The sequence below is a fragment of the Rhea pennata genome, chromosome 10, assembly GCF_028389875.1.
Source record: "Rhea pennata isolate bPtePen1 chromosome 10, bPtePen1.pri, whole genome shotgun sequence".
NCBI lineage: Eukaryota > Metazoa > Chordata > Aves > Rheiformes > Rheidae > Rhea > Rhea pennata.
The window spans coordinates 23,499,737-23,523,910 of record NC_084672.1 but is presented as its reverse complement, the minus strand read 5'-3'; the positions used below and the strand labels follow the sequence as shown (position 1 = coordinate 23,523,910).

The window sequence follows — 24,174 nt, the reverse complement described above, 5'->3', positions numbered from 1 at the left end:
AACTGCTCACACCGCTAAGCCTTCTTGCTCAGAATGAGTAAGCTTATTAAAAATTTACTGTTTCACATGTGCAAAGCTAACTAGTTTTAACTAAAATGAGCCAGGAGCATTTATATTTTTAGTTTTACCAGGAGAATGAAGGAGGGGCAGGCAGGAACCTCTACCACCACCATAGCTCTGAGCAAAGCACACCTCTGCCTACTCCCTTGGGGTGGAGGGAAAAAATCCCTTCCTAACCCAGGAATTTCCTAAATGAAATATTAAACCTGAAAGCCAGGCTAAAACCCTAAATACAAGCTCTGCAAAAGGAAGCAACTAAAGAGTGAAAAGACTGTTCTGGTATCTGATTATATCACCGACCTTGGAGGGCTTTTCTAACCTATCCCCAGATGGGTAAGACCCTCTAACCACGCATGTCTTGCTCAGAGTAGTTACAAGAAATCTTCTCATGCTAAAGGTGAATTACCAAAGCGTATTACAAATTTCTCAGAAATACAGTCGCATCCTGCAGTGTCCAGCACAAGGAAAAAAAAAAAAGAAAAAGAAAGGAAAAAAAACAAAAAAAGCGCGTTCACTCAAGGAAAGTCCTGGTTCAGTGATGGTTTGAAAGCGCCATGGGTTTCTGCTTTGAAGCATTGCCAAGAGTTGCCTCAAGCAAGGAAGCTTGGGATGAGTCATAGTACCGGCAAAAGGAACCTGCCAATCTGGATTAAAAAGCATGAACATAACTTTGGATTTTTCTCCTCTCTTTTTCTCCTTACTCTACCATATTCACTTTGGCACAACAATTCTGAGCAATTGTATGCTGCAAGACAGTAATTCCAGGAAAAATTAAAGAAGGGGCAAAAGTACACTGCAGGAAAGGGGAGGGTCTGCCAATCACTCCTCTTTCCAATAAGGAGAAAAACTGAGACAAGAATGTCTTAAAGAACTCAAGGATCATCTGGTAGGAGAACAGTAAAAGCTTTTTTACTGACTTGTACGAATTCCAGGCAGCATAAGAGGTTCTTACTCTCCACACCTGTACTGAACTATGAGCCAAAAGCACATACCGCTTCTGCATCACCTCTTTAAAACACTGTTTCCTCTAATCCGAATCAATTCATACATAAATCCAGCATACAGCTTTTAAGCCCCTGAAACAACCTCCAGAAAAAATGTTAAGCCCACTTTGCTCTCAAACTAGGGATAAAACATATCCAAAATGGTTCCACTTTACATTTACAAGAAACGTGCCATTCAAAATGGTCTTTTTTAATTAAAATGCGTAAGAGATTTTAGAAGTCCATTTTATTCAACAGCTGGGGACAAGGAACTACTTTGGTTCATCCAATGACCGTCTCCTCTCGCAATCTACTGCTACTCAAAAATTTATTAAAGAAAAGCAGCTCTAATATCTTTTCAGCCTTTTACATTCAAACTTGGCAAATCTGAAAATAAAACTACTAATTCAACATCACCTTTACTTAAAAGCCAAACTGAAATTGCAAAACGTCATCTGCTACAACCTCCGACACTGGTCTAAGCCAGAGCATTTGAAAGCTCACTCGGTTGTGCCTTATTGTGTGTCTTTTTTTTTTAATCTATTCCGCCCAAGTACTAATTTAAAGGAAACTGTGCTGGATGCTCTAAATGACCCTGTTCTCTTCCTTCCCCAGTTTGTCTCTATAATTAGCCCTTTCCAGCTCAGCCTCGCAAACAGAATCAGAAACAAGACCTTTTCGAACCACACCCTACCGACCACAGCGACTGGCTCATATTGTTTGCTCACACCAACATGTATTTCAGAATTAACTGCTTCAGGACAAAAATAAAATGAAATAATAATAATAAAAAAAAGGCCTAAGCGTTTCCTCAGCGTTTCTTAGAGCAAATACGACGCGGCTAACTCAAATGCAAGCTTCACCTACAGCACTGACCTATTCCACGCGCTTTGTAACAACTAGAAAAACTGTAACAAAGTGAATGCAAGTTAACTGTTTGCCTCAAAATAACGTACAGTTGCACAAGTCAACACTAAATTCATGTATTTGCAACTTAACACTACTGCACATTTTAGCGTGCACAAAATGTAGAGAGTAATTCAGTTACGCATTGAGCAAGACACGAGAAGGACCCACGCCTTATTTGCTTGAGAAATTAGAAGGCACGTAGAGAACGAGGAAAGGAGCTGCAGGAATAAAAAACAGTCTTATCAGTAAGCAAACGCCAGCAAAGAAAATTTACTTCCCTACTTGCCTCCACGATAGGCTATGACTCCCAACAGACGACCAGAGTTTTGTTTATTTTTAGGTACCTGGGCACAAAAAAGTTTAAGTCCCGATTCTCCGAGCTGCTGAGTGCTGGAAGATGCAAAACAAAGTAACAATCCTCAGCGATGCCAGCAGAAACACACAGCGATCGCAGAAGGAAAAGTCTGGAGCTCTGGTCTGAGCTGACCCACATTCTCCAGGTCACCATGGGGTTTTCGGTCTCGGTCTTCACATTCACGTAAGGGTTCTACTACTTCCTAACCACCGACTCAAGCAGAGGATTGTTTGTTAGTTTTTAGCTTCTGTTTCCTTCCACCTCCCTTCTCCCACGGCTAAAACACCCAATCCACCTCTTGCACAAGGCAGTTACGTTTGTAACGTGGTTACGGCTTCCGAAGAGCCTGCGCAGCAGCGCCAAGTATCCAAGAGGTCTACGACCCAGCAGCACCACCGTCGGCGCCGGAACCCAAGGGCGCAGGAAGGCGGGCACGAGAGCTCCCTGCCTTCTCTCCCGAGGACCGTTCACCCCTCGCGCCGAATGACTCACAAGTCCTGCAGGAAGCACAGCATAAAATTATGTAATTACAGACTACCCTGATGCCCAGGGACGCAACGAAGGGTGAGCTGGAGAGCTAACTTTACTCGGCTTTCACATTTGACTTTGCCACTCGAATTTTTCTAACAGAATTCCCTGCACGAAGCAGCCCACACCACTTTCTGTGCTTTACAGAGCTTAGAAACAAGAAATCTTTGCATTTTTTGCAGGCAAAGTATTATTGTGTACTCGCTGTCCAAAGGCAATCGCAGTGAGACTGGTTTTCTTGTCTTCAAATTCAGCAACAGCAGCAAGCTAAATACTATTCTAGCATTTCAGAGCTATAGCTCTCTAAAGCATTAAATACACACGCTTTCACAAGTACCACACAATGCTCACTAAATCTGAAATGAGGGTTTTAACTTTAATAAACATCAAGATTATATCCAGTGAAATCCTAAAGAAATGTCTCTGGAAAACGCCCCATATAGCCCACAGTGGGCAAAAAAAAAAAAAAAAAAAAAAAAAAAAAGAAGCTTTTTTAATTATATGTCATAGTTCAATTTTCACATACTGTAAGAATCATAACAAATCCATAACAAATCTAATTTTCCCTCAGATCAAACAAGACATACTTAGGATTAAGGATTGCTCCCACTCCAAATGGCAAGTTTCTCTCCTGCTTCAGAAGTCTCTGTAATTTATAATATTAAAATCGAGACCCACTAACCTGCCAATCCCGTATCTTACCATAAAGCAGTCCAGTACGGCCTCTACTAAGAACAAACGCAGAGGTGAAGGAGGAAAGAGGGGAGGGGAAGGGTGGGGGGGGAGAACAAAAAGGAAAAAAAAAAAAAGACTGTTCCTTATCTGAAAGTATATGCTCAGTCTCATCTAAAAAAGTTAGAACTCCGACAGTGCAGCCAAAAATAACTTTTTACAATGGAAACATTTGGGCAATTTAACTGTAATAGTCACTTTTCTCATTTGCCCTGCAACATTTTATTAGACACTTCAAATTTCCAGACCTTAAGACAGCTTAAGAGCTACTAGGAAAGGTCATAGCAAGATGTAAAAAGCAAATCACAAGCAAGAATTTTGACATTTACACACTAAGAAAATTAAATGGGAGCTGATGGGAGTCTCACTAATAACACCCGGAATCTAAACCTGTAATGATTGTTCACCTAAGGAAAATTGTTCACGTTGTTTGAATACTTGGTCCCCTCCACCCCCTGAACAACATACCTGAAAGAAAAGTATGCAGATTAATGCTCCCAGAAAACCTAAACAGAAGAGTCATTCCAGACAGCAGTCTGGGAGAAACTCTTTTTCAGCTTAAAGAATAGCCTTGGTTAAGGAAAGTTAACTTATAAAGCACATGAACACAAAAAAAAACTTCATTTAAAACATTTTAAATCCATGTCTACAGGTTAAGCTTTTTTTGTTTTGTTTTCATTTTTAGTAAAAATAAAACCCTTGAAAGAGTAGCTCTTCTTTCAAGCAAACTCCATACAAGAGAAAATTACAATCTCCCAATGCATCACCTGAATCAGTGAGCACTTCAATCAGACAGCTGAGCTTATTTAAGTTGAATCGAGTTGCAAATGTAGCTGAAAACCATTCTTATTTAGCACCAGAGATCTTGCATCAAGGCTGCCTTTAGACAAGAAGCGCGTAAAACTTTTCATTCAGCTTTTGCATCTGAAGATTCACAGGTTCCTGAGCAAAACAAAAATGAAAGCAGCATGAATTTGCTGTGCTTAAAGTAGGGCAGCCACACTGAGCAGAGGAAAATCAGAAGAGGAAACCTCACACTGTTAGAAGTCCCAAAGTCAGGCAGCCCCACTACGTACAACCATCAGTGACGCAGCATGTTAAGCACAATCATGCCTTCTTGCAATAGCGAAGCAGAAAAAAAGGAAGAAAAAAAATGTACAAGCAGGGTGGTTTATCTATTTATTTAAAATATCCCTATTTCAGTTCTCAGATCTGGTTTCTTTCCAGCAAAGACTTTTAAGCAATAAATTCTCAATACTACAGATAAGGAACAGTCTTTGCTGCTCACTTCTTTCTCTACTTGATTCGGTTTTCCCCATTCATTGGAGGCTGCTCTGCTTATTCTCCTTCATATTCATTGCATTATTCACTGCAGCTGAGCAATGATTGCCCTGGAGAGAGATTTTAGTCCTATAAATGGGAGAGGAGAGGAATAGCAATAGAAGACAGAGTAAATCTAAACTCAAAGAAATAAATATATACTTGGAGGCAGGCTTGCCGGTTCATTTCTACAACTGAAACCGGATTTGAGCGTGAAACAAAACACGTGCGTTCATGCCGCTTTTGCAGAGTATTAGAGAACTTCGTGGGGCAATTGATAGGCAATTGCTGTTAAGAAATGTTTCTTGGTAATTTAATTCGTGGAGGTATAATTTCAGTCTCACAAGAAGAAATATCACTGCGCAATGTTAATAAATTCCTTAATCAAATCACGGCACACAGCAGTCAGATCAAAGATGTATTTGGAGAAGCGTAACTACACCACTCTAACACGGGTCCTGTGCTTCGACAGGTCAAGATGTGCTTGACAGTCACCTATTTAACGAGATGGGGTTGTGCCATTAGCAGAAAGCACATCTTTTGTTTTTTTAAAAATCATACCTGTGGACTCCTCAGCTGCTTTTGGTTAGTTGATTCTGCCTGTAATTCAGATTCCTCACTGCTCCGTACAGATATACTGGCAGCGTCCTCACTTTCCACCTTCTCCAGTCGGCACGCAAACCCCGTTGAGTCTTCTGATGAGTGACTAATTAGCCCCAATTACATGTATTATTTTGTCGTCACTTCTGGGTCTCTCTACAGCAATAAAACGATACAGGAGTAGCCGTTGGCTCTTAGGAAATTCCGAACGGCCCAGGACGCTTCGGTCCCTTTCTGCAGGGATTTAACCGCTGCGAGCACAGCAAACCTGACCTCTGCTCTGTATTGTCCTGCTATCTCGGCGCTCACCTTCCAGGCACGGCGAAGCGTCCCTGGATAACTAAGAGATTAGCTGCGGTAATGACCACAGCGAACAAAACGGCTCTTCTGACACAAAATGCAAGTGCCTACCTGTACGGATTATTTATGCAACGCTCTTCCCGCGCAATGTGACAGGGTAAAAAAAAAAAACATAACGTGCCCTTTTTTGCTCACCGAGACATTTCACCTTGTTTTGCAAATAAGATGGCCCCAATCCAGGCCAAGTTGCCTGTCCGTTGCATCTTCCTCCAAACTGCAGCAAGCCCTTCCCAGCCGAGTACGCTGGGTGATCTGAGCTGCCGGCATCTTCGCTCTCCACCGGAAAGCGGCAGAGGAGACAGCGGCCCAGCTTTCAAAGAAGTCTGTCAAAAAATCTCGCTCCAGATGAGGGTTGCTCAGCCATCCTTACAACCGACACCACCACCCGCATAATTATCCGCCGCTTACTGAACGAGCGGTGAACTCGGGCTGGGCCCAGCCTTAGGGTGCAGGGCCCAGCTTCCCCAACGCTCAGCCCCCCCACGCTTAACTTGTCAGAGGAACCTGCAAACAAATTATTTAGTAGCATAACCTTGCTCTTCCAAAAGCGCGAATTCTGAAGGCTTAGAAAGTTCATTAACACCGTTTTAATCTAGTGCTACGTTTCTAATGACCTACTGCATTCATTTTTTTTTTTTTTTGGCCTAATGGGACCACATTCCTTACCAGTTAAATCATTTACTATTCCATCCAGAGGAGGTTCTGTTGTATGCATCCAACAACTATAAACCAATGTAACAGTCCTTCACCTCCACAAAGTGTTGCAAAAGTAAAAATGTAAATGTTTTTGAGAATTTTATTTCTGTCTACATATTTACGCAAAGTATGAAAAACAGTAGACTTCAGGAAGTCTCATAAAGTAAATATTTTCAGTTAACTGTTTTAATTTCATCACTCAAAACAAAACCAACATGTACATGTAGAATACAATAAAAGAATTCCTGGCGTTCTATCAAAAACATTCACGATGCGTTCTATCAAAAACATTCACGATGCGAGGGTTTTTTCCTTAGAGTTCAGGTTTTTCAAAGACTTTTATAGGGATTAGGCACTCCCCTTCCGTTGTGTTCAACAAGCGCTGGACACTTAAATCTTTCACACCTTCTTAAGGTCATTGCTTTACGTATAATAGCAGATAGTCTAAAGAACTTTGATTTAAAAAACAAAAGACAGCACAGCAACTTTCAGATTATCAGTGTTTGATGGATAAAAGCAAAGGGATTCTGAACAAACAGCCATCCTAAGCAGCAGCAACACTACAAACGATTCGAGGTAATTTTACAATATACCAGGAGAGAGTCAAGGGGAGATATGAAATAAGATGCAAATCTGATATAGAGGCCTGTTTGGTTTTGTCATCTTTTATGTTAATAAAGGTGCTAGCCAAAGTAGCAACTGTCATGGGAGAAAATCCTAATATGTTTAGCTGGGTCCTAAATAAGTAACTTCTAGGAATTAAATGTATTGAATAGCAGCTCATTACACACTGATTTCAATCTTTTTTTTTTTTTTGTGCATTATAATTTGAGTATCTTAAAACATTTTTTCTTCTGCCACTGTATGAAAGATCCCAGCAGGTAGGACAGAGCACCACTCTATTCCCCATTGGTCCTAACAGGTATTTGCAGAAACACCTAAAAATAGGAGAACAGAAAGAGGAAAAAAAAAAAACAAAAAAAACCCAGCACCAAACAACTCATTTTTGTAGCTATAAATGAAGGCTAGGCATTTCAGAACCAGCCCAGGTTATTTCTCGAAGCGAAGCTGAACAAGGCTGTACGGTCATCCAGATTGAATCACATAAAAAGAAAAAAAAAAAAGCTATGGCTAGAAGGGCCTAATCCAGCCCTCCTCTTGACTCCGGTAACCGTGGGTCTACTTGTGTCACTCCAGATGAAGACACACCTGGCCGATCCCTAGGGAACTGCACCAACAGCATTTTCATAAACTTTCTCGGGGGGAAGCATCAGGACATAATCCATCGGAGAGCTACGCCAGCGTCTTGCTTTAAGTCAAGCATGTAACTGCAAGAAAAATAACTCAGTAGCTGCGTGAGGCAAGAGCTTGGATGAGACGCAGCTGGCTGAAAGGCCCTGAACGCTTATCTCCATCAACAGCGATGGGCGAGACGGAGCAACCAAGCAAACTACATCAATATTCCTCTTTGAGGAAGGACGGCCGCGGGCTGAAACAAGGGCTGAAAGGGCCCCAGTGCGTTTCTACTTCATTTCTGGATACTTAACGCAGAGAAAGCACGATTGAGAACAGTTTTGATATCTACGGCCAAACACAAGCGCGTAATACATCTGGTTACGTGGCACAAGCAGAACAAATTGCTCCCTCACCCATTCACGTAGCCTGTTTGCCATCCGCTTTCTCTTCTCCGGCAGCATCGCGTGCCGAGACGGTGGATTTCTCAAGGGAAAGCCAAAGCAACTCTTCTTCCCTCTCTGCACCTCTTCATCGGCGACGTGGGTTGGCACGTCGGAACGACGTGCCCAGAAACGGGCCGAGCGGCGCTGCTTTCCTCCGCGGAGCGTTCCCAGCGTACTGCCGGGTTAGCAGCAGCAGCAGCAGGCGCCCGATTTCCAAACCTCCACGCGGCCGTCCGGCGGGCGCGTTGCCAGAGCTTTGCTGACGAACAGAAGTGACAACGAGGAAGCAAGCAACCTGCGGTAGTCTGCCAGGCAGCTAACGGCGAACGTCACGGGACAAGCAAAGCCTTATCTTAAGGCTCTCGGCCTCTTTAATTTCAAAGGCTTAACTCAGATTCCCCAAGACAAGAGCAAATAAAAACCAGAAAATGCAAATGCAGAGGTCATTACTAATCCTCTTAGCACTACAGAGTAATGGCACGTGAGCCATGAACGTTGTCCACATAACGCACAGGCCCCGTAACAGCAGACACCGTACGTCCAGTACCAAAGTCTACTGCACTTAATCAAAAAGGCCTGGCCTAATGATTAATGAGAGCATTCAGCATTCCTGGCCCAGGAAACCTGGAACCAATTTCCACTTTGAGACTCTTCTCCCTTAACGGACGACAGACTTGGCACAAGAGCTAGCTCAGTCTCTAAAAAAGACAAAGCGCTTCATAACGCTCCTAAAAACCTCTAAAAACGATTGACCAGAAATACCAACAAAGCCTAAAGCGAGGGGGGGGAGAACTCGACGAGCCGGGAGTTCATCTGGCGGAGCCGGTGCCCACCGGCGAGCGTGCGGTAAGCCACGGCCCAGGGCCGCGTGGACAGCCGGAGGGGTACGAAAGACCTACTCAGCCCTCGGCAAGAAAGAGATCCCTCATTCCTGACCGAAAGGAAAACCCGCGGAGGCCTTCTACTGCCTCGAAGAGGAACCGCAGCAGCAGATCTTAATGGATGCGCACGATCATCGGAGCAAACGCACGCCTAGGCGGTTACTTACTTCGTTTGGGCTAGAAACCGTACTCGCGGCGCGCGACTTCCGCGGATCTTACAACACAACGCCGAGGCAGAGCGGCGCGGTCCGCCCCCTCGCTCGCGGCCGCGCAGCGCGGTGGGATCAGTAAATTGATCCACCCGAACGCTATCCCCTTTCTCCTCCGAAGATGGGCTTCAGCCAGAGCAGATCCTCTTTCTGCAGGAGCCTACTGCAAGATCAGCTTAACCAACTCGTGCAAACGTAGCCCAAGGTGGCAGTTCAACAAATTTGGGCACACCTGCGAGTTTTCAAGTACGTAGCCTTTTAGAAGCTTCACCGACAGGGATCGGTGCAGGTCAGCCATAATCTTGTTCCCCTTAGTCCTGGTGAAAAACCCAGCACACAGTAGCCCCAACTGCACCTCTTCCCTTCTCTTTCTACCATTGGCAAAACACAGGTTGAAGACGACTGATCTGAGGCAGCTCAAGCTCCCCCTCCCCAAAAATGCTATCGTGATAACTAATATAGCCATAACTCTTGGCAGTACTTTAATACAGACATAATCAGTTGAATTCTAAAATTGCGGTTCAATATGCTTCCTCAGAAATTTTGACGTTTTCAGAGAGTATGTGGTCTGGTGAGTTCACTTTTAAATTTTTATTTTCTGAGATACGGAAGTTAAAACATTAATGCAATTGCACGAATGGGAAGTACATCATCACGACATTTGACCTGTCAAGCTTGGTAGCAAGATAACGCTAAGGGTCACACGCAGAAAATGTCTACGCAAAGACTATTTAATTTCCCTTTTTTCCTGTTTCATTATCTGGCAAGAGCTTTACATGTTTAGTTTATATAATTTAAATCCTGAACACCTGTTTTCACAAAGCCTATGGAAAAATTTAGCCTATGTTGAAGAAAAAAAAAGACCATAAAATTACCTCAATCAGGAGACAGTTGTGATGATCTATAGGCATCCCATCAGCAGCATTTCACTCTAACCGCTCAATATGAAACCTATTCATGCCTAAGCTTTTGCAATGAGCTGTGATAATCCCAGTCATCTAACCTGAAAACACGGCGTAACATTTCTAAACACCAACATGTAACAGGAAGACCAAACGATTAACAGGTTTCTTTGCCGAGTAAGTAACTATCCAGACACAACCCAAGCCTCGTACTAGATTGTTTTGATCTGAAGGAACGCCAGAGAAAGCCCTACGTTTGCAAACGTTAAGTCGTGACCCTTTCAACACTTAGGCTTGTGTTTAGCTTTAGGGATGAGAGAAATCCCATTCGGTTAAGAGGAAGCTAAGCAAAGGTACGCATGCAGGCCTGAAGCCTTTAGAGAACGAGGCGCTCCTTTTAGCCTAAATAAAAATCTCGCCTTCCAAAGCCGCAACCTGCACCCACCCCATCCCGCCTCCAGAACCGGACTGGAAGTTTTACGGACTACACAAGGAACGTGTTTTTCAACCTCGCACAACAGCAAAACAATTCGTCTCCAAACCGATCGGGTTTCTTGCTGCAGACAGCAGCTCTTCTGTTGCGCTTGGTGTTTATACTTCCCACAGATTTCACGTGCAAAGGGCACTGCAATTCTGTTTTACTGGCAAAAGAACTGGAAGTAGGAATCTCAAAAATAAAAATCAAAACCAAGCTTAACCAACTTGGGCATTCCAACAGAAACAGCTCGACAATGCCATTTTCTCCCTGATAAATGTATTTGAATGCAATTCCCTTCCAAAAGCTCTGATGAGTCCACGGTTTGGAGCGAGAACTGAAACCTGGCAGGAAACGGCCTTCTAATCAGAGGCGTATCTTTTTTTCTTTTGCTGCAGCCACTGAGAAAACAGTTTGAAACCTGACAAACTCTAAATGGCTTGGGAAATGCTCAGCTCACATCCGCTCGCGTTTTTCTTGCATTCCGGTGACCGGTGTTACCCGCTAAGGCCTTGGGGCTCCCGGGCTGCTGGGGCCCAGGACGCCGGCTCCCCGTGCACCGCCGAGCACCTTCCCCGTGCTCCCAGCACTCCCCCTGTTGACTTGCAGGCGCTGGGAAGAAGCGATCCCTTCCCGCTCCAGTCCAGCTGGGTACTGGTGAGGAGCTTCATCCGCAGAGAAAGCCAGCTGCACGCAGCACTGAGGACTCCTCTTACCACCTTACCTCGAAACGGGCAGAACGAAGGTGGTGCAGGTAACCTTAGGTTTCACGTTTCCCGAGCGCCTGACCTTGCATGCCTAAGTGTCTTGGAGGTTTTTATGTAAACATGATTTATGGCTCCTTGAAATTTTCACAAGCATCCTAGATGGAAATAATTTAGGCCTATAATATTTAGATGTTTGAATACGACGTAAAGATTCCCCAAGATTTGCTAGTGCCCGTAGAACGCCGTTGCAGGCGGTACATACAGGTGCCAGTGTATTTAAAAGATATTGCAGCAGCGGATGTCGCATCAGCCATTTGATACCTCTAAATCTTAAAATGCAGCTCTCCCTCCAAAGAAAAGGCTAGAAAAATGAACTTTATGAATCTGGACTGAACCCGTGGCTCTACAGAACAAGTAACTTAGAAATGCACTATACTCATATTAGTGCTAAAAATTGAGCCTACATTTTAATATTAAAAAATAAAATAAAACAAAACAAAGAACTGAGCAATTCATGTGAAAAATAAACTTTGCTCACAAGAGATTTCAAAGTGGCCATTAACTGATCACAGGCCCTACTAACAAAGATGAAACACGTATCATGTCATCCTTATTTACAGAGCACTGGTGTTAAATCGCATAGTCGTTAATACACCTGGAAACAAAAGCTTATTAAGTTGCACTTCGTGGCTGCTGCGTTATCTTCCCTCCTCCACGCAACCAGCCCGACAACTATCAGAAGTAGCCGTAAGCACGAAGCAGCAGGGCCAGAAGGGAGAGCAAAGGCTATCCCGAGGCCGAGAGGTCAAATTGCAGGTCTTCCACGAGAGAACCTCAGAAAACCACCTCGGAGCAAGGCTTAGGCAGCCCGTAAGGTGAGAAAAACGTGGCTCTCCCGTTGCAATCAGAAATTAAAAAGCGAGAAGAGCCACTCACTAGCTGATCGGTTCACTCAAAAACGTAAGGGAAATCGCGAGCATCACCCGACTCCAGACAGCCGACGGGAGAGGAGACGCTCTTGAGCGATAACACAGCCCCTCTGACACCAACAAGAACTACGGATTTGCACTAACTTGTGTTTAAGCACAGCGCGGTAAGCTCGTAGCTAAACATTTACAGGCCTTGCTCTAAGTTCTGGTCATCGGCGTCTCGATCAAGCTTCTCTCTCTCCTGAAAAGACGAGAAGATGCTCACGTGCCATCTCCTAACACGAGAGGAAGGAATCAGGAAAGAGCTTATGTTAGCCAGAAAGCGATTTCTCCAACTAACATTCTGTTTATGGTGATGAACCTATCTATTAAGACGTACACGCTCTCACTATTATCAGAACACCGCGTTAGGTTTTCTCCTCCTCACAGCAAAGCTCACGTTCCTTCGTCGGCGAGTGTTGCTGTACGGTATTTTCCTAAAATTGTTCCCATTCCCCGCTCCACCACGCCAGTGCGGACCGTGCGCTGCCTGTTAATCTGACAGGCACGGTAACGGGTGCTGCAGCAGAGGATGCAAAAGCCGTGATTTCTGTCTAGGTCATACTCCGCATTATTAATCTCAGCGCGGCTTCAGGACACGAAACGTAAACACATGAGAAGGAAGCTACTAAATATCTATAAGCAAGACAAAGCAAACAACACAAGGGCAAAACCAGCAAGATCCCCTGACGCATCTATAACTCGAGGCAGGGCCACCCTCCGCTGCAAGTCACGTTTGAGGATTTTTTGATACAGCAGAAGGGGCTTTTCTCCTACATTTAAGAAAATTCCAGAAAGCAACAGACTATTTTAACCTTCTTAAGAACACGACTGCAATAAAGGCTCTGAGTGCCAGGGAGCGACGTGCCGCAGATTCAAATGCTTCATTTAAAAACCACAATATCTCATTAAAATTGGAAGGTAAAAAAGAAATCTTAAACGCAGTGCTGCTTTAGTGGCAAAATGGTCTGCTCTTTTTTTTCCCCCCCCAAAGCATAAAATAATTGTGCCTGCTATGGTTCAGTTTAACTACAACATTTACTACTGCAGCACAAACATCAAGGCTATTTCTACATTCAAAAAGCGGGGCTGGGGGGGTGGTTCTTTTATTTATTTTTTTTTATTTTATTGCGGAGATGCCCACCACTGCTCTCGGCACACAGACCCACTGGTGGCAGCCGCACTGGAAGCGCTACCGCAGACAAAAGCTCCCCGAGGTCTAAACAACAGACCGTTAACATTAGGGTATTAAAGGGAAAAAAATAAAAAACACAAAAACACCCCCCCCCCCAACCCCGCGGCGGCTGCCTGCTCCCTGCCCGCGCCGCCCAGGCGCAGCGCAGCGCGGCGCCGCGCAAGCCCCGCGGCACCGGGGGCTTTCGCCGGGCGCCGCCGCGCACCCACCGCGCGCTGCCGGGCGGCGCGGAGCGCGCGGGCCGCCCGAGCCCCGCGCCAGCCATCTTTAGCCGCAGCCCGCACCGCCGCGGCGCTCCGCGAGGGCACGGACGCGGCAGCCACGCTCAAACCCACCCGAGAAGCCACCGCGCGCGCACAGCGGCGCCGCTCCGCACGCGGCCGGCCGGGCCCGAGCGCTCCCGGCGCTCGACGCCGCCAGCCGCCGCCAGCACGCGGCGTGTCAGCGGCCGCCGCCGCCCGCCCCAGGTGCGCCCCGCGCCCGCCGCCGCCGCACGGCCGAGCCGGCGGCGGAACAAAGCGGCGCCGAGCCGCGGCGCCCCCCCGGGGGCGGCGGCGCGCCCGGCTTCGGCGCGGGGGGCTCCGCGCCCGCTCTCACCTGGGTGCCGGGGCGCGGCGCATCCCTCAGCCCGCCGCCGCCGCCGCCGAGGGGTCCCGGGAGCCGCCGGGCCGCTGCGCTGCGCTCCGCCGCGGCGCGGGCGGGCGGACACACGGAGACGAGGCGGCGGAAGGGGCTCAACGGGCTCTGCCGGCCGCCGCCCTCGCGCGCTGCCCAACCGCCGCCGCGGCGCGCGACGCGGACACGGAGGCGGACACGCACCCGCCGGGCCCGCCCGGCCCCGCGCGCCGCCTCGCAGGGGGCGGGGCGCCGCGCGGGAGGCGGGCGCGCGCGCCGCGGCCACGCCCCCGCGGCGCCACGCCACGCCCCCGCGGCGCCACGCCACGCCCCCGCGGCCGCGCCCCCGCCCCGCCCCTGAGGCGGCCGCGCCGCGCCGTCTCGCGCGCCCCGCCCACTCCCGCCGAGGCGCCTGCGCAGGAGAGCCCTGCTCGCGACGCGCCGCCCCGGCGCGACGCCGGCGCCGCCCGCTTTACGGCGGCGCGTAGCAACGGGCCGGGGCCGGGGCGCCGGGACGGGCGGCGGCCGGGGCGCGGGCTATGAGGCGGCAGGTGAGCGGCGGCAGCGGCGGGGGCGGGGTCTGGGCTCGGCTCGGCTCGGCTCGGCTCGGCTCGGCGGGCGGCGCCGGCGTTGCCGTGGCAACCGCGCGCCCCCAGCGGAGCAGGCCCGGGCGGGAAGGCGGCGGCGGGAGCCCCGCCGGGGCCGCGGCCTTCGGGGGCCGCCGCGGCCTCTCCGCAGCGGGGGCGGCAGCCCCGAGGCGGGAGCTACCGCGCGTCGCGCCCGCCGCCGCTTCGCCCCCGGCCGGGGGCGTCTCAGTCCCCCCGAATAAACTCCGTTTGAACGCGTGTGAATGGTACCACCGACCTAACACTCAGAATCCGTCCCGCTCGCCCGGCTGAAGGGTTTTCTCGTTGTTACTTCTGTGAAAGGGAGAGTCTGCGTGTCACGTTTAATCCTCAGGTTGCTGGTTTTTTTCTTTTTTTCCCTGTTAACGCCTTGGCCAAACCCGTCCTGTCAAGGCGGACGCTGATCTAGGGGCTTGATGCAGCCCCAGCTTTGGTCTACGGCTCTGCAGGGCTGTGGAGCGAAGCAGGATACCGGCGTTTGATGGCTTGATAAGTAAAGCAGCTAAATGCGTCTGGTTTGGAGACTTTGCAGCAAACTGAAGGATTTGAGCATTGTCTGTGGATTTACATGGGCTTTCCCACATTTTGCACGTATAGAAACTGTGAAGGGCTTTCTCTGAATTTGGCACTGAAGGCTCTTTTGAAGCCTGTGAAGTTCCTGTTTACCTACAAAACAGAAATTGCAATCTATGCACTAATGAAAATTGCTTGTTTTTAACAAACTCCTCTTCTGACGTAGGTGTTCTCAACTTTTTTGTTTCATTTGGTTTGAACGTCTTCACTGGCTCTGTTAGGAGACCCCCAATACTATGGAGACTCAGGTGTTAGTATAGTCCAGCCCTGTTTACACTGATAAATAGAAACTGATATTTCTCGTCTGCTCTTGCTATCGTTAAAATTACTGTTACTAAGAGCACTGACACGCTTTCAAAAACCATTTCCTGTAAAAGGGAATGGTCTTGTAGTTAAATCATGAGGTCTTTTGCTCTTGACCGTTTCACACGGTCTCAGACAAGCCACTGAAAATGTCTCTGCCCCTCCAGTTCTGCCTTCCGTAAAGTTAGAATAATCTTCTCTTTCTATATTTCTTTCTGTGTTCTTTACATTTATCAAAGGAATGTAGGGACGGGGCATGTTAATATGTTCACTCTGTATGTTCCTAGCACCTTTGATTATGGGAATAGACTTTAGGAGTCTGATTCATCTTTAATATATGCTCTTTGCTCCGTAACTGCTTATTTATACTTAATTACTAGCGAGCTGCTTTTCTAGCTGTCGGATACTGCCTTCAGAGTACAAGGGAACAATTACATTCAGATGGGAGTTCTTTAATATTATGAGAAAAATGGGGGGGGTGTAAAGTATTTCAAGATGCAGCCTTTGCCTTGCTTTCTGAATGCATCCACACTAATGAGCAAGACTCTTGTTTGCAACCTGTAATAAATGTTCTCATCCTAGGTCAGTTCTTGTGCATATTTTTATGAAAAGCTTTGAACAGAGTGCGCCTGAGCGCTCGGTAGGCAAATCCTGGCTGTGTTTGAGTAGCCCCGGGAGGGAAGTTGTGCTGGGCGCTTCTGACTGGATTTCAGCATCCCTAAATGTTAAAGAGGTTCAGATCCAGGTGAGCTCACTGGGAGCTCATCTTTAGTTTTAATTGAGAGGTTCTCCTGGACGGTTGCAACCCCTTTCCCCCCCTCCACTGCACTACGCTTTTGATGCGGGCCTTACCACTTATCTTAAGTGGCTCTGAAAGGCGTATGAGCCCGTGAAGGGTTTTCCTTTTAAGATGTGTAATGCGTGGTGAGTCATCGGGCAGAACTTGCAAGCAGTTTCACAAATACCAGATGGCAATAAAATTAAAAGTAGTAGCTAGTGGCAATTAAGCATTTGCTATAACCATTCTCCCTTCCTGATTGTAGGAAGCTGCCAAACATCTTTTTTCAAAAAAAAAAAAAAAAAAAAAAAAAAAAAAAAGCTGTTTCTACAGAGTAGAAAATTATAGCAGAATACAGGATGCACACTTCCTCCTATAGCCTTTAATTTCAGTTGGACTCGACTAGAAAGCTGTTTGGTTTGATTGTATGCCTTCAGGAGAAGATGAAGCAGAAATAATGCAGTAAAGGAGAATCTGGGCATTGTATGGGCACATGTTAAAAAGCACTCAGCGATGACCCTGTAAACCCCCAAACTGGTCACTTCTAGACTTGCAGGATCCATAGTTCTTTAAGCAGGGTTACAATTAGGCACTAAGTTTCCAGGACTTAGTTTTGGGGGTGTGTGTGGGGGGGTTGTTGTTGTTCTTGTTGTTGTTATACTGCAGGCTATTGCAATGGATTTGCGCTATAAACTTGGAAAGAGCTTAGCTGGGTGCATTAATATAGGAAGTGTGTCCAAATACCATTGTGTTTGGCTCAGTATAAATAACAATTGCTGCTCCCCTTCCTTTTGAGTGACTCTTGCTGCCTGGCATGCCTTGGATCTGTCAGTGACACACAGATAGCTACGAGCTTTTTAAGTTTGAGATATTTTACCTTGGCCCTTCCTTCCGATGTGCTAGACATGCAGCATGTTTCACGCAGTCTCTTACCTACAAGTCACACGTGATGTGACCTTGCCGAGATTTATTAGATATAAATCTCTCTTAATTTATGCATACCTGGACGGGAAGGGTTTTTTTAATGATTCATGTTGCAGTAAGAAGGCCAAATCTATTCCTTCTGACCGTGTAAACAACACGGCGCATGTGACTTTTTCTCCCTATCCTAATGGATAATTACTGTCTTATTTATAGTGATTCATGCTAAAGTGATCTTATCATTATGAATTTTCACATAGTGCTTTAAGAAATCCTAAGATGTTTTCACGCTGCGTTTGGCACGGGTGAGGAAAGGGCGAGGCAGAAACGGCCTCATGTCACTGCCGTCCTGAGCCCTGTCCTAGCAAGCAGAGGAGGAGAAGCGTCGGAGGGGCTGGTGGCCTACTGCGACAGCTGAGGAGCTCTGGCCAGAAGAGGATCTAGGAGGGAGAGGAAGAACGTGGCCGATATAAAGGGGGGGTTATCAAAGAGGTTTCTTAGGCAGATCTCCTGGCTAAATCCTAATCTGATCCCAAAGGGTAAAATTAGTGTTCACCGTGGTCTGTTGAGTGGCACCTCCTAGCTAGACTAAGTAACCGCTTTCTTAAAACACACTTTAACACATTTGCTACCTGCCAGTCTTGGGGTAACAGCTTCTGAAAGGGCGTTAAACATAAATGTGGCCCCTCTGCAAGGTAGACTGGCAGAAAACGTAGTGAAGAGCCAAATTAGCACAGATAATTTGGTAAATGGAAGCGAGTCAAGAGAGGTCTTGCCCCACAAACCTCTTGAAGTTCCTTGAATGGGTCCTCAAACACATGGATGGGGAAAATCAGATGATAAAATCCACTCGAATTTCCAAAAGGCTTTTAAGGAAATAGGCAGCCACGGATTAAGAAGGGAGAATGTAGCACGGACAAATAATCGAATAAAAGACGAGAAAGAAAAGGTCAGTGTGAACGGTCAGGTCTCTTGGTGGATGGACGTCACCAGTGGGAACCTGCAGGGATCTTTACTGTTCAGCATACTCATGGATGACCTGGGGAGGATGGGAAGCAGTGAGGTGGCAAAGTTTGCTGCTGGCGGCCAACCGCTAAGACTTGCGAGAGGACTTTAAAAACAGGACTGAGTGACTCAACATGTGTCTACACTGAATTTCACCTGCCATGTTATTGTCATGGAGGGAAAAACCATTTCTGTCTGCATAACTAAGACCGTGGGAAAATTCTCTGAAGCTAGTTGAGCTTGAGGGAGGCATCATATACGGTTGTCCGGTTCCTATGTTCTTCAGCATGCATTCAGTTTTCTCTGATACCAAAAGAGGATGAATTCCTCTTTGGGCCTGAGCAAAACTCTGGTGTATTAGCATCTGAGCTGAAATTAATAGATACAGAGTGAACTTTCCAGCCTCAGGGCTACTTGAATTCTCGAAATCTCTACCAAGTATGCAGTGAATTGTCCTAAAAAGTCTCACGGTAGGAAACTGGTTTGCTTCTAGTCTTGTTTTGCTTCGTTTTTCCACCTTACTCCTCACTGCTTTGCCTCCTGTGCTGGCAGACCAGCACAGTTTCCTGGAACAGGTCACACGCCTGGCACGGAGTTGTGGTGGCATCTCTGTTACTTAGGTGGAAGGAATCGCATATGTCTCTCACAGCCTTGAAAAGACTTCCTTAAAATACCAGCGAGGCAAAGACTTAGGGCGATTCTCGTTGTAACAGGGGAAACAGAAACACCAACCCACTTCTCCGAGATCGTGTATATTTTCTGTACAAAGCACGGAGCTGAAGGAGTTCCCGAACTGGGACTGCTTTGAATTCCCCCACGGCACGGGTCAAGATTGTAACTGTGAAACACCTAAGCGGCACGTGCTGAGAAACGTACTGCTCCGCGGGCAGCAAAGAGCCTGGCTCAGACTCTGTCGCAAGCTGATGAGGAACCTAGCTGCGTGTGTGTATCATCTTAGTCTTGTCGACCAGTTCAAACATTGGTCCCTCAATACAGGTCTGGGAAACGTAGTCTTTTGTTCGCTTCTTGCTAAGAAGGAGCTTGAGAAATTTGTTGCGCTGTATCTTGTCAAAGGTGTGGTCTAATTGCATAATTTACCTTCTGCCCTTTCTGTATTTTAGCTTCTGAGGTTTTCTGGAGTGCTGCGGCCCCTGCCTCCGCAGAATGGACCCGGTTGCGCTCAGTTATATGGACAGTTTGCTGAGGCAGTCAGACGTTGCCTTGCTGGATCCCCCAAGCTGGCTTAACGATCACATCATTGGGTTTGCCTTCGAGTACTTTGCCAATGACCAGTTCCAAGAATTTTCTGATCAGGTGTGTTTTATCAGTCCCGAAGTGGCTCAGTTCATTAAATGTGCTGCTAGTCAGGAAGAAGTAGCCATATTCCTTCAACCGCTCGACCTTCTCCACAAAAAGCTGGTGTTCTTGCCTATCAACGATAACTCCAACCAGGCTGCTGGAGGCACCCACTGGAGCTTACTGGTTTACTTCAGGGACAAAAAGTACTTCGCCCATTATGATTCCCACAGTAAGAGCAACTCTGCCCACGCCAAGCAAGTGGCAGGGAAGCTGGAGGCCTTCTTGGGCAGAAATGGGGGCAAAGCAACCTTCATAGAGGAGAAAGCGCCTGCCCAACAGAACAGCTATGACTGTGGGATGTACGTGATCTGTAACACCGAGGCTCTGTGTCAGGGACTCTTCAGGGGATGCCAGGAGCCTTTGCTGCAGCTCCTCACCCCTTCCTACATCACGCAGAAGAGAGCCGAGTGGAAAGCCCTCATTGCTAAACTCGCACGGAAGTGACCCGGACGCAGTCTCCACCCCGACCCCGAACAATTGCCTTTCCCTGTCCGCAGGCCAGCGCCCCCGGTGCCTGAGGGAGATGCCCGTGCGCAGGATTTTCCCCAAAGAAGAATGTAACCCCCTCCAGCATGGCAACACCCCTGCAAGCACCCTCCTCGGAAAGCCTTAGTCTGCTCTAGAAACGACTGGCCTTTGAACTCTGGACCAGTAAAGTCACCTTGCTCTCCATGAAATCGTCTTATCAAAGGTCATTTTTACACTTCTTGCTGTGGCAAAATGGGTTGCTAAAGATCCTTCTCCACCTCTGCCCAGCAGGCAACACACCCTCGCGTTAGGTGGCTTTCTTTTGCTAGGGGCATTGCTGCGCTAAACCGGGTTTGGCAGCGTCCTCTAAAACCGAGCCCCAAATGCTTTATAATGGACATTTCTAAGCTGCGCCTGATGATATTTGTGAAACACAGGATTTAGCAGCAAGGCTGGAGTCACAGCAGAAAATTCGATGCTGAGATATTTATAAATAAGATGAGAATCAGAAAGGAAAGTTATGATTAATTAATGAACGGGGCAAAAAAATCTTTCTTTTTCTTCGTGTCGGTTTTTGTAGGCTGTATGAAAGTAGCTTTTCTTTCCCACCCCTGCTTGCTCTTATTACATATTAAAAGTCTGACTCGCTGAACCAGAGGAGGATTAATAGGGAGCTGAGCAAACAAATCCTAGGAAGGGAAACTTAATTGAGATGGAAAGTGGCATTTGTTCTTTGAAGTTGTTTTCATTACAATTTTGGGTCGTCTCTGTTCTGCTGGGGGGGAGGCGTTTTTTCAGCGGTCCCCGACTCTCATCATCATTTGCTACGCTTAGAATATACGAGACAGTTGCTGTTTCCTCTAGCACAAAAACAGATCTTATATTCTCAAGATGAAAAACATACCAAGGAGAACAGAGGAATAAAATTTGAGGTTTAAAAACCAAAGATAACGGCAGTATCCTTGAAGCTCAAGATGTTAGCCCTTAATATACTCGTCTGCCTCACGCTTGGCCTATTCAAAACCTACTTTTCCTCCACTGTTGGTTTACGGCTGGGATCTAAGAGCCAATCCTCTTATCAAAAGACAGGATTGGCAGTAGGGGAAAAAAAAATGAGATGCCATTGCAGGATGAAAAATAATGTATAACCTCACGAGAGACAAAGAGCCAGTTGCTTAGGCGGCGTCTAGCGGAATAACCCCTCTGCATGCCAACTAGATCGGTGCGATACAGGTTTAAAAATACCCCTCAGAAAGATGGAGGGAGTATTTTTAACCTGCATCTCTGCTGATCTCGTTTACAGCCCAGCCTCCCAAATGTCTGCACCAGCACAAAAAGAGGACGGGGCAGGAACGCCCCAAACCTTCCCGTCAGCTAGGTGGAAAATTGTCCCTACTGCTGTGACGGAGCCGCAAAGCTGACGGTTGTCCGAACTAAGGTGCAGTCGCTTGCCGAAGGCGAGTTCCTCCGGACGCGGGGGGAACCAAGGCGCCCGCGCAGCCCCACCGCCGGCCCCCGGCCGCTTCCAGTACGCCCGGCCGGGTTCGCTGCTCCTGTACGCAGACGAACGCCGCAGCCTGCGGTGCGATAGCGTTAACTCCCTCCTCCTCCTCCTCCCTTCGCCCAGAGGCTAGTACGGTGCCGGGCAGGGGAAGGGGATGAAGGAGCGGGTCCTCCTGGGCGGCCTCCTTGCCACGCAGCTCGCAGCAGGCGGGAGCCCCCCCCCCGCCAAAGCACGCCAGGCTACTCGCCCCGCGGCGCCTGCCGAGCTCCCGTGTTGGAAACGGGCGGCCGCGGGCCCGTGTCGAGCCGGCAGCTGCCCTGCAGGCACAGCAAAGGGGGCCTCGGGCTGGGCTAAGGCTACCGCAGCACGAGGAGGAGGAGGAGGAAGAGGAAGAGACGGCCTTAAGCACTGCGTGAGATGCAGGATGGAGGAGCCGCACGCGCCGCCGGGCCTCTGCCACCGTAGGGCTCGGCCGGTGCCGGGCTGGACACGCGCCAACCCCCCCCCCCCCCCAACCCCGGGCCAACCTCCTGCTTGGGCAATCAAGAGCAGGTAGCAACGAGCCACCAAAAGCCCCTCTAAGGCGGCAGGGCCAGGCGAGCCGCCCCGCGCGAGCCGGGGGGGCCGTGCAGCCGGCAGCCCCTCGCCCGAGCCGCCGCCAGCGCCGCGCGTCGAGCCGCTGCGGGCCCCTCGCGGCGCGGCGGCCGCCTGGGACCGACCCGGCAGCCCCGCGGTGCTCGCAGGAGGAGGAGGAGGAGGAGGCGGAGGGGGAGGAAGGCTCAGGCTGTGCCTCCAGCCGGGCCCCGGCTCCTCAGCCGCGTCCTGCGGCCTTTGCCGCCATCTAGTGAGGCGCGGGCCGTTCCGCGCGGCGCCCCGAAAGCCGGCGGCGGGGCGCTGCGGCAGCAGGCGGCCTTCGGCCCGGCCCCGCTCCAGAAAGGCGCTCGGGCCCCTCTTTGCCGTTTCCGCCTTTCTCAGCCCCGAAATCCACCCGCCGGGCTTTGATTTACAAGCCCGCCGGCCCGGCCCTTCCTCTCGCCGCAAGGATGCTGGCGCCGGGCGCCGGGGTGCTAGAAAACCGTGGCTTTATTTAAACCGCGCTCGCGGCCCTGGCTGCGGCCGCCTTCGCCAGGGCCGAGGCCGTCCGAGCGGAGGGGAAGGGCCGGCGGGGAGGCCCCGGCCCGCAAACGCCGCGGGAACGCCAGGGAGGAGGAGGAGGAGGAGGGAGGTTGTTATAAGTAACCGCCACCGTTCCACCTCCGCGTCGCACACGGCGCTGGGGGCCGGCGAGCTTCTCCCCCTGCTCCACCCGCAATGCCGCTTGTGGGGGGCTGGTCCCCCCCTACGGAAAAGCGTCCTGCGGCGGCAGCGAAGGGCCGTGCAGCGCTCGCTCCCCCGGCCCGCGCCCCGGCCGCGAGGCTGCTTTGGGCACCAGCCGGACGTTTGCTCCCCGGCCTCTCCCAACGCGCTTGGCAGACGGGCTGGGGGCACGCAGGGCCGTGCACCCCTCCTCCCCCGCCTGTTGGGGCGCCCCTAGCCTGGCCTCGAGCTCCCCCCCCCGCCCCGAGAGCTCATGCCCAGGAGCAGCGGGGTCCCACCACGTTAACAGGGGCCTAACCCACGCACGCAGCAAGGGCCGCGCTCCTACGAGCGGAGCCGTCCTTGACGCGAGCGCGACCGCGGCAGCCGCCCTCCCCGTCGGCACGCGGGGCGGCACGGGGTGCCCCCGCCGCCCGGGAACGCGGGCTGAGCAGCACTAAGTAACGCGCGCAGCGGGCGCAGACACGCTGCAATCCCAGCAGCGTGCCCGAGAAGTTAACCGGCGCCGGCCAGGCCCGCGGCCGCGGACCGCTGCTCGTTGCGGGCTCCTTCCGGGACGTCTAGCGAGGCTGCAGCAGGGCTAACGAAGCCTTGGTCCCGCGTGACCGTCCGTTCCCTGCTGCGGTCCCCAGCGAGGACGCTCGTTCCGGAGGCTCCTAAAGTGCTTTGCGAAAGGACACACGTGCAGGCGCCCCGAGACACCCCTTCGCTCCAGGGGAGAGCGGTGCAGAAGGGTTGGGGGGCTGGTGCAGAGCCCCCGGATCCTAACCCCACCGCCGTGGTACGCGGGGCCATGGTGGGGGGGAGGCACTGGCACGCTAAACACACGAGCTGAGAGCAAGCGGCCTCTAGCACGTTCCCATGTCCGGGCTCTGCCGCGGGCAGCAGGAGCTGCACGACCCCGGCACGCGGGGCTGCCTTCCCCCTTTCACCCTCCTCTCTGGCCCTGCAGCCCCCCCTCCGGGAGGCAGGCGAAACTCGTCGGGGCCTCCGCTCGCTGGGGCTGGGAGAGCTGCGGCCGTGCCGCGGCGGGCAGGCTGGCGGGGGAAGCGGCGCGCCCGCGTCCCGGGCTGCCTCCCCGCGTCCCTGCCGCTCTCGAGCTGCAAGGGGCAGAGGGCTGAACAAGCCCGTTCAGCTGTACCAGCC

General features: G+C 49.9%; 2 protein-coding genes across 7 annotated transcripts in view; one reads left to right on the top strand and one right to left on the bottom strand.

Moving 5' to 3' along the window:
* The window catches only part of MYO9A (myosin IXA), a 192,414-nt gene extending 178,181 nt beyond the window's left edge, over nt 1-14,233 (bottom strand). For 5 of the 6 annotated variants that reach the window (XM_062583529.1, XM_062583531.1, XM_062583533.1 and 2 more), the window contains exon 1: nt 2,297-2,557. The gene's annotated coding sequence lies outside the window, so the exon portion shown is untranslated. Of the gene's footprint in view, nt 1-2,296; nt 2,558-14,156 lie in introns of those variants that run through there. The other variant, XM_062583530.1, reaches the window with a different exon arrangement.
* Nucleotides 14,234-14,638: 405 nt separating this feature from the next.
* Nucleotides 14,639-20,416, top strand: SENP8 (SUMO peptidase family member, NEDD8 specific). Its single transcript, XM_062583537.1, has 2 exons — nt 14,639-14,725; nt 19,502-20,416. Exon 2 carries the CDS (start codon nt 19,545-19,547, stop codon nt 20,181-20,183), a length of 639 nt encoding a protein of 212 aa, XP_062439521.1. The 5' UTR covers nt 14,639-14,725; nt 19,502-19,544; the 3' UTR covers nt 20,184-20,416.
* Nucleotides 20,417-24,174: the final 3,758 nt, after the last annotated feature.